General features: G+C 45.9%; 1 protein-coding gene across 2 annotated transcripts in view; it reads right to left on the bottom strand.

The window, feature by feature from the left end:
- FOXO4 (forkhead box O4) overlaps positions 1-10,528 on the bottom strand; it is a 63,132-nt gene that overhangs the window by 37,917 nt on the left and 14,687 nt on the right. For both annotated transcript variants that reach the window (XM_077825746.1, XM_077825745.1), the window contains exon 2: positions 9,139-10,380. In XM_077825746.1, the coding sequence (XP_077681872.1) occupies positions 9,157-10,380 (1,224 nt within the window). In that variant the 3' untranslated portion in view covers positions 9,139-9,156. The remainder of the gene's footprint in view (positions 1-9,138; positions 10,381-10,528) is intronic.

The following is a 10,528-nucleotide window of genomic DNA, read 5'->3' as shown; positions in this document are numbered from 1 at the left end:
CTTTAAGAAGCTCTGTTTGAACACATCAAAAACGACAAATGCACATTTCGGACTACAGTCAAAAGACCAGTCTTACAGGAAAACCTTCCCAGGCTTGGTCCCTCACCATAGCCACAGCATCAGCCTACAAGCAGCCAAAAGAGGAAGAACAGCTCCTTCTAATAACCCTTTGGAATAGTTAATCAACGGCTAAGAGAGAAAGATTAGGATGGGAACCTCCACTTGTGAGCTTTTGACCTGCTTCAGAAGGCAGTGTCAAAACGCCAGTGGAGCACATGGAGGACTGACTTGTAAAGCCATCCAAGCAACACCAGCATTGCAGCATCTAGCAACAGCACGGTGGAGACAACTGTGGGGGGTGGGAGGGGATGTTACTCATTTCTGTATAGGGAACAAAGGTACAAGAGTGAGCAGCCCTGGGAAAAGCACAAAAGCAACTGAGCAGATTCCTCTTTGAAGTTCTGGGGGGGGGGGAGGGGGAGGGGAGGAGTACGTGTCAAAACCCAGCCTGGCGAGCAAGAGAGAGTGAGACAGAACCAAGAGTGGGCTGTGGTCAAGGGACATAGGAGGTTCTGTGGGCAGTAAGGAATCTGTACAGACAGTTTTATTTCACCATTTTGAATCATTCAACTAGCATGAAAAACTCCACCAGGAATTGATGGAGAAGGTTTTGGATTTCCCATTTGCCTAGGGACAGAAAGTAAATGTATAGAAAATAGGCAGCTCCTTTCCCATGAATGGCGCACAACTAAATCACCAGAAATCAAGTATGCACTGAGAAACAGTAATCAGAAATCTGGAAACAAGGAGCCAAACAAGACGACTTTGTGCTATTCAAGTGGGACCAAGTGCCAGCCCCATGTGTCCAGCTCAGGATCACAGGTCCTCTAAAATGCTTAGACTAAGCACTGAGAGAGGATGATTGATCTTCCAGGTCTGTAGGCACCATGCATACAAGTGGCTGTGTATAACAAACTCCACACTGTGGCTCCATAGTCTTTTTGCATTACCCTATTAAATCTATGGTGGAGGACTCTCATAAGTCACTTTGTATAACATCTGGTATGCACCCAGTGCTTTAACAAACAGAACAACAGGCTCTTGCTCCAAGGAGCTGACGACACAGCCAGAGGGACAGGGTTCACATTCTCAGGGAAGGACAAGTATTCCCACCACATGTGCCAAAGGGAGCTGAAGGGGGGTGGAAATTATTTTTGTTGTTGGGCTGTGATTCAGCTTGGATGCAGAGAAGGCAGTGTTTTCTGAGCTCAGAACGGAGAAAACTCCTGGCTTCAAATTAACTCCCTATGAGACTTTGAGCACATCACTTAACCTCTGTTCAGATTTCCCCATTTGTAAAGCTGGGCTGAAAATCCTGACCTACCTCCTAGGGCTCATAGGAGGGTTTGCTAAGCACTGTGACGTGCCTGTGTCAGCTTGGGAGCCTCTCTTTGGAGATGGGGCCATGCTGCGCCCCTTGAGAGCTTGTGATTTATTTTTGGGCACTATTAGGAAGCGGTAAGTTAGGCTGCTATTTGACTCCCTTTACCTCCTGAAGGGGAACGCTTCCCAATGTCCAGATTCATTTAGGCTCTGTACACACCACATGGCATGACGACAGTGGTATTTGCTGAGTGCCAGTGTGCTCCACAAGCTGGACCCCTAGACTGAGATGCTTACAGTCCAGTCAGACAGAGCCCCCAGAAGTCCACTGGCAAGATGGTGCCAGCTTAGAGTGGTTGTTCACATTAGTGGTGCAGGCAAGGTTCAGTGACAGAGGTTGATCTTCATGGGCTTCTGGGAAGGAATGTGTTTGCAGGAGGGATCTGAACACAGACAGTCAACACCTAGCATGCTAGAGCAAGAGTTATTTGGTAGCCAGGCATTTCCAAAGAGACGCTGTCCCTACAAACCTGTGGGCTGAAGGACATCGAACCAAGACCACATCATAGCTGTGGAACCAGTGAACCATGGCATTTCCAGCCTAAAGGATTCATAACTTGTGCCAGGGAAGGGAGGCTACAAATTCAGGGTTCTAGCCTGCTTCCACTGACTCAGAAACTACAGGTAAGGGCCCATAAATGGCTTCACTGAATAAAACGGAAGTTGTGTTTTTAAGACCAAGATCTTCAGCCTTCTCACTGATGCACTGAGTTATAGATTTCGGTGTTTTCACCTTCATACCTAAATACAGAGAAATACACAGTATTTTCTGACCTTTACTAGTGTTCTCCATGGGCTTTTCTAGAAAGCCTTCTGCTATTTCTTGCCCATCCTCCCTGCTCCCATTCAACTCCCTTTCCTAGGATCTCTACTCCCTTCAGCCATACTTTTCATGGTCCATTATCCCAACTGCACTGCTGCTCCCTTCTTGGGAGCTCTCCCCCTCCATCCTCCTGTGCTGATCACTAGCCTCAGGCTATGGATGAGATTCAAAAGTTTTACCAGGCGCAGCAGATAAAAGCAAATACCTCTGGATTGCTGGACATTTGGAGAATCTTCTACAGTTCTTGACTGGACTCTCTCTGCCCTGTGCTAGTTGGCTTTTGCTCCAATATCCTCCAAACCTGCCCCTCTCACCTTCTTCTCACTTGCCCCATCCTCAGCACAAACCTTCACTTCTTTTTTATTTCCATTTAGTTGCTCCACCTCCTGAGTAAACCCACCCCCAAAAACCTGTGGAGCTAGCATGCCATTTCTTTCCATCACATTGGTCATTCTGCTTGTGAGTTCTATCCCGCTACCGCCCTGTGGGTGTCCGGTCTATTTAGACTGCGAGCTTCAGGGCAGGGATTGTCTGCTCCTTTTTGTACATTGCTCAATGCACCTTAGGACCCCATTCTTGGTTGGCCGTTAGGCAATAATAGTTTCTAAGGACTGAACGCAAATAACCAAGAGACACAGGAGGGGGCAGTACACATGCCCTTTGCTTCCCTCCTCTTACACCTGAATGTGAAATCGCTGTTTTATTCCTGGGGGAATTCTGCGAACAATATTTTAAAATTCTGCAAAATTCTGCATATTTTATTTGTCAAAACAACACAATATAATCATGTCAGTTTCAATTATTTTGGAAATTTCAAAATACCTGTCAGCAAGTAGGTCTGTAATAATACAGACAAAAAAAATTAGGAACTGCTTTTTGACAAATAGATTCCTTACTAGACAAATTAATATAGAACTCTGAGTAATTCATTTAAAATACAATACAAAAATGTATTTCCCGCAGCCCTCAGAAGCAGTGCAAAGGCTTGGGGGAGTCAGGGGTAACAGAGGTCGGAGGAGCTGAAGGAGCCTGGGAGTGAGCCTGGAGGGTTATTGGGTGGGAGAAGTATGGAACAGGTGTTTTTATGGGAGGGGGGGATTGTTAGGGAGTTGGGGAGCCTCCCCCATGCAGACCCTGACTGACTACTAGCCTCTCCCATTGACTCTGGCAAATCTGCCCCCATTCCCATGTGTCCCTGCAGCCTCCCTTTCCTCTTCCCATGTGGCCCTGCAGCCCCCTACCCCCCCAACCCATTCAGCCCCTGGCTAAATGCTGTCTCCCCATTAGCTCCTGAGCCCCCGCCCCAGTCTGTCCCTCCCATTAACCGTTCTGAACCCCAGTTTGTGACCCCCCCCAGCAGCCTCATGTGCCCCACTCTGTCCCCACCCACCATATCCCATGCCTCCTAATCTGTCTCCATGGGCAGGATACTGTGATGAATGCAGCCAGCTGCTGGCTGTTACTGCCAGTCAGCCACTGCAGTCTGTTCTGGTGCCACAGCAGCCTCTGCTGGGCTAAAGGTGGAACTACAGCTCTTATAAGGCAGAATGTATTTTCTGCTCAGAAAAAAAAATTCTGCGCCAGACATGAATTCTACACACATGCAATGGTGCAGAATTCCCCCAGGACTACTGTTTAATGCAATTCACTGAGAATGATGTGGGGATGAGAAGCTTCCTGCTGATGTCTGATAGCAAACTTCAGAACCCATTACAGATTTCTGCTTCTTTACTGCTGGGGACATCAACTGTGGTGTATCTGGCGCACATTTCCCATAGAATGTCTCCCAAATCCCTATGCCTAGCACTTACCAGATTTGTTTCAATTCATCCAAAATTATCCTGCATCTCTTGTTCCATGGTCCAGATGGGAAAGCTAAGCAGCAATGCTCTGGACACACATCAGTCCCCCGCCGCATGCATCCAAAGTATGGCCAGCTGTTGGCCACAAATCCTTAGTTAGATTCTACCCTCTGATAAACATTCCTTAGTATAATACACAGCTGCTTTCAAAAAGACATGGCATCTAATCAGAAGACCGCTCATCTGGTTTAGCCCCTTCAAGACTCTGCACTGCGCACAGTACATACACTAGATCATGGATAGTCAATTATTTTTAGTCAAGGTCCAAATTTCTTGCGCAAGGTACAGTCAAGATCCAGCCTCCAGAGAAAATAATTAAAAAAATGATAAGTAATTAAGAAGATTTCAGGGGCCGTTCAAAAGCATCTGGCAGTCTTGATCTGGCCTACAGCTCGCCTACTGCACTAGCTCATGGGTCATGCATTGCCAAACGAGAGAGGTCCCAGGAGGGAAAAAGTCAAGACTGCAGCACTAGTTTATGCACCCCAATATTCAGCCCCCTCCTAAAGTAACCATGAACTTTGGAAACCCAAGTCACAATTATAGGATTTGCGATTTCTCACAGAGTGGAAATATTCCCAGGTCAGAATGAACCAGGGCTGGTGATCCACACAATGGTCACAACAAAGCTTTGCTATGGATATTGTCATGCATTATATCAGAGCAACTGCCACAGAAAAGAATCACTACCTCTCAGTCTTTGCCCTTGGGAAGTACACAGAAGCAACGTCTCAGAAACTACACTGTACCAAATCTGGGTGTTTCTACCACCACTTAATGAGGTCGTCCTCCCAGCCCACAACTGACTTTTCATTTAATTTCTGTGAGACTCAAATGAACAAACGCACAGTCACAAACACTTACAGTGTTTGAACTAGGTCCAGTGATTAATTCCTAGGAGAGGTGAGAAGGTTTTGCTGGTTAACTCCACTAGGGAAGGGATCTTTTCTCAGTACAATAAATGTAATACTGCTGCCAAACGGAATGCTCCTTAGTTTTTCAATGCAGACAGTCTCCAGGGTTCACAGATGGGCCACACAACCCCGACCATATGCCTCAGGAGAGGGAGTTAATTCTATGCAAGTATCTGCAGCTAGCATTACATCAGTGTGTTCATGGGTCTACGTGTCACAGGCCCAGACGACAACTATCCAAGTCTCTCCAGATCACTGTTCAGTTTGGCATGGTTTGCTGCCCAATAGTTTCTCAGACTTTATTATTGTTGAACGTACAACTTATGAGCTTCCTGAAGGGTCTAGAATATGATCCTAACACTGACCTCAGAGGTTTCCCACTTGGTAACACTACTGTTTGCCAGACAATATCCAATCCATGCTCAGGTATTTGTATTTAATTGAGATTTTTTTATTTCTTGTGCAATTATGTCTCGCTGAAATCCAAGTCTACAATATGCATAGCAATCCCACGATTTAACTGCCAAGGCAGTAAATCAAAGTGCTATAAACTAAGGTTTATTCCATCCCTCTAGATCAGGTTGTAATTCCTTGGCAAGAGAAGAATGCCATTTTTATCTCTGGCCCTTGCATGCAGTTATGACAATATTCTCTCTTCAATCCTTAACCAAACTGATGTCAGTGGAAGGTCTGCACAAATATCAGGGTAGAAACTCAGTAGGAAGACATGCTCCCACTAAGGAGAGGTTTCAGAGTAACAGCCGTGTTAGTCTGTATTCGCAAAAAGAAAAGGAGTACTTGTGGCACCTTAGAGACTAACCAATTTATTTGAGCATGAGCTTTCGTGAGCTACAGCTCACTTCATCGGATGCATACCGTGGAAACTGCAGCAGACTTTATATATACACAGAGAATATGAAACAATACCTCCTCCCACCCCACTGTCCTGCTGGTAATAGCTTATCTAAAGTGATCATCAGGTTGGGCCATTTCCAGCACAAATCCAGGTTTTCTCACCCTCCACCCCCCCACACAAATTCACTCTCCTGCTGGTGATAGCCCATCTGAAGTGACAACTCTTTACACAATGTGCATGATAATCAAGTTGGGCCATTTCCTGCACAAATCCAGGTTCTCTCACCCCCTCACCCCCCTCCCAAAAACCACACACACAAACTCACTATCCTGCTGGTAATAGCTCATCCAAAGTGACCATTCTCCCTACAATGTGCATGATAATCAAGGTGGGCCATTTCCAGCACAAATCCAGGTTTTCTCACATCCCCCCCACCCCCATACACACACTAAGGAGAGCCACTATTTGTGCTCCCAGTGTATCTACCTTCCTGCCCCACCCCACCCACCCACAAGTTTTCTCCCTTTACCCTTGTGTTTACTCTGTTCTTTCCTTTGCATTGCATTGCCTTCCCTTCCCTGCAGCAATTACCAATTCTCTGGCCCCGCCTTCCATTCCACCTGCTGAAGGTGTTAGTAATGAAATACTAAATATTGACATTTAATCTTAACAGACTGTATAGTTGATATGTCATTGGGATTAAGGGAGGGGCAGGGAGCCACTGTGCCATGCTGTCTGGAGACTCAGGCAGACAGTGTTGCACTGGTTACATTCAGGTCACATTTGGAATGGTTGTTTCACAATCATGTTTGCTAGGAACTTTGTAAAATTAAAGCAAACATTCTACAGAATCTGAATACGAACAGATCAGGTGGGCTGAGGTTGACACCACTGTTCTACATACACAAAGTAGCACTTTACCTATGAGATCAGAAGAATATGCTCTGACATCACAAGCACAGCATTATGGCTACTGTATGGAGGAGAGGCTCTTATCTATAGTGCAGTCTTCTTCAGTATTGAGAAGCTCACCAGAATCAAGCTGTTAGCCAATGCCAACACTAATGTAGTGTACCACATGGCAAATTAGAAACAATTTCTAGTTAAAAATACTTCTGCCTTAAAATGTTGCATTAGAAGAACTTGTTTTATAAATGTATTAGTTTGTGCTGCTTAGCTTCCCTTCTGAAGCATGAAGATGGCGAGTTTTAGTTTGAACTAATCCTTCAGGAAAGGGTGAAACATTCATCAGCAGGTATCCAGCCAGACAAAGCCCCAAACAATTAATTCCTGAAACTAGTGTTTTTGAAGCACACTACACAGGGACATCAACTCACTTAGACTGCTGCATCTTTCACAGAACAAGCAATTGTCAGTCTCACTGGAAACCTGGGCACCAGTTTTCTGAACTGCCACTTCATTAGTGGTGTGGGAAGCAGTTCTCTCCAAATGGTTCAGAGAACAAATTAAAGGAACTAACATGAAGCCACTCAGCATTTACTGCTTAAGATTGGGTAACTGACATTTGAGAGTCCCATTAAACTCCTGCTTTTAATAATCTCCCTCCAACAGCACGTTGGAAGATAATGAGAAATGTTTCAAAAAGTGAAAAGCCATATGCAAACAAATGACAGATTGATACCACCCACAGTTGGCCAAAAGGTGGGTGTCTTCCCCACAAAAACCAGGAGGCCCTAGCAGAGTTTACCAGACAAGATGATTTGAAGGAGCTTTTTTAGAGGCATGTGATTTAGAGACTTGATGGTAATTGAAAAGAAAGCCCCCTCCTCTCCTTCCCTGAAACCAAGACAAAAATGTTTCTAGGCTTTTATTCCCACCCACAAACAGGTCCTCTCACAAAGGGGATTCTAACACCACATTCTAATGCCCTCTGAAGCTAGCAATTTAACTAAACTCCATTCCCCACAGCTCTCCAGTAGGAAGAGTTTATTTTATTTTCTAAAGTATTTGTAGCCTTCTCCTAAACATGGAATATCACTTACAGATCCCAGGAAACAACCAGCAGTTGTGCAGTGCTGCCCAGTGACAATACCAGAAGGAAATCCAATGGCCAGGCAAGCTGGGTCTGGGGAGGTGCATTCTAAGCAGAGGGAAAATCCGAGTGGGTCTCAGTCACAGACAGCTCAGTTCCCAGCATTTATTTAGGACACCTACCTTACTCGCGACTCCTTCCTGTGAATAGACCCCTTTACTGGAACACAGCCACAATACACTTGGCTCCCAAAACCAAGTCAGGACTGCTGCATGTGATCGAAGAGCAATTCTGAATCAGTTCCTCACAACGTTAAAGCTATTCAAGGAGCAAGTTGAGAGACTCTGGCAGGTTAGGAAAGAGGGATGTGTGCTCAGAGGCCAGATGCCAAAACAAGCTTCCTAACTCATTTCTGCGATTGAAGGGAAGCCCATCCTGCTCCTAAGAAGGACTTGCTTTTCAATCATAGGTGCGCACTGCATGAGTGAGAAAAGCCTCTGCTAACTCCATCAGTGTTGGCAGCAGCTTCCATGGCTAAAGCAAGTCAGTAATTACACCAGATTTGTGCAACCTCACATTTCTTACAAGGTATAGAGGGGCCATGTTTCCAAAAGAAAATTGTAAATGCAGGAAAGCTTATGCAGGGAAGTCTAAGCTGCAAGAATTATAAACAGTATCATCTTATCTCCAGAATAGCTGGAACGACATAGGAAGCGCAAGGGCTCAGGAGCTGTATGCAGGTACACTGTCACCGAATGGCATAGGGAGGCATTACTGTTTCTTTTTAAAAGCTATAAGGAGAGAGAATATGGCATTGCACATTAAGTGTTTCCAGGAAGTTCTGACACTAGAGTGGTCTCACAGATCTACTCTATAGACAGCATTTTCCCAGTCCAAAAGTTTAATTAAACCTGCACAGAAATGCCAGAGAGAGCATCCTCCAGCACTCACTGTGAAGAGCACACAGAGCAAGCCACTCCACTAACCAGACTCCAGCAGCTCAAGAGACAAGAAAGCAAAAGGACTTGAAAATTACAAGTAGCTTCAATACCATCTACCTCTGAAGCTCATTTCTCCTCTAGGCAGGGCAGCCACAGTAGCTTTCAGCCATCAAGATACTGCCACTTTTTAAACAGATGTACCTCACTAGTACAGAACTGGGCATTTGAGGACTGCAAGGGGAACATCCCAGCTCAAGCTGGCAGCGTCTGTTAGAAATCTACAGAGTATTTGACAAACTTGCCTACCTTTTTGTATTCCTGAAGTTAACTTGGTACCCAAGTATGGTTGGAGGCCTGGGAGGTGTTGGGGTAGCTGGGAGTAGACAGAATGGGTTCAAAGTTGAAATCCAGTCCTTCTCCATCCATGAGGTCACTGTTGATTATGTAATCCACATCACATTCAAGGTTCTCCATGTACATGTCAACGTCCAGGTCAGTGGGCAGCCTGTCCTGGTTCACTCCAAAGGGGGCAGAGCTAACAGAAGAGAGAAGTGACTGGGTGCCCTGATGGACTGCTTGGGCCGTTGGTGCTGGGACTGGGGCCTTCAGAGTGGGCATGCTGGCTGTGTTTTGAGGAGATGCCACTGCAGAAAGCATAGATGGCAAAGCACTGACACTTATTGACTCTGACTGCTGCTCCAAAGGTTTTTCTCGTGGGTTGACTGGGCTTGTTTTATTCTGGGTGACTTGTCCACCTAGAAGCAGAAAAGTCTGGCTGTTTAGCCTGCTTCCAGTTTGAGGGAGTATCGGATCCACCTGAGTCATCATCACATCGCTGGGAGGTGGAGAGCTTGATGTCAGGAGAGCTTCAAGGGTCTGAGGGCCAGAGAAACGGTTAACAGAACTCTGCAGTGAGATATCAACAGGGTTAAACAGAGAGGTGCCAAAAGTAGAGGTCTGACCAGCTGAATTCTGGGTCCTCAAAGAGAAGCTGGAATCTCTCTGGACTGAGCCACTTGAGGCAGACTGCTGGGTGGGCAGCATAGATGAACTGGGTGACATCAGGTTTAACCCATCAATGAGTTCAAGCTCCTCAGCCACGGTTGGTGGGACGTTGCTGGATGCACTGGAGTACACTAGAGAAGGGAGAAGCTTTTCATCTGGGAGGTCGTCCTGCTCAGGCATGATAGGAGACAGCCTGGCACTAGTGGTACTCGCATTGGAACTGGTTCGAGGCCGGAAACTGGTCCACACATCGGAGTCCTCATTATTCCTTGATGATGGGCTCCCAGGCCATTTGGGGAACTGGGAGCCAGGGCTGTCGGCAGTAGCTTCCGGAGCTGCTTGGAGTGAGGCCTTCTTTTTGGATGCTTTACCTCTGACTTTTGCCAGTTTGCTGCTGTTGTCCATGGAGGCAGCTCTCCTCCTTGGTGCTTTCCCACTTTTACCACCTTCAGGATTGAGCATCCACCAAGAACTCTTCCCTGTAGCTTCATTATGCACTTTAATGAACTTGCTGTGCAGGGATAAGTTGTGTCTAATAGAGTTCTGAAAAAAACAGAAAAGACAGCATGTTAGCCCCATTTGTACAGATTACATAAACAGATCCGATTCCTCATCGGAAGCTTGGCATCCGCAGCATATATATTCCTACTAGATTCCACTTTGTAGAGAGACTTGAGTTTCTAAAGGAATC

The sequence above is a fragment of the Eretmochelys imbricata genome, chromosome 9, assembly GCF_965152235.1.
Source record: "Eretmochelys imbricata isolate rEreImb1 chromosome 9, rEreImb1.hap1, whole genome shotgun sequence".
Classification (NCBI taxonomy): Eukaryota; Metazoa; Chordata; order Testudines; family Cheloniidae; genus Eretmochelys; species Eretmochelys imbricata.
Note: the sequence above shows the minus strand (reverse complement) of the source record. Positions and strands in the feature narration are given on the sequence as shown.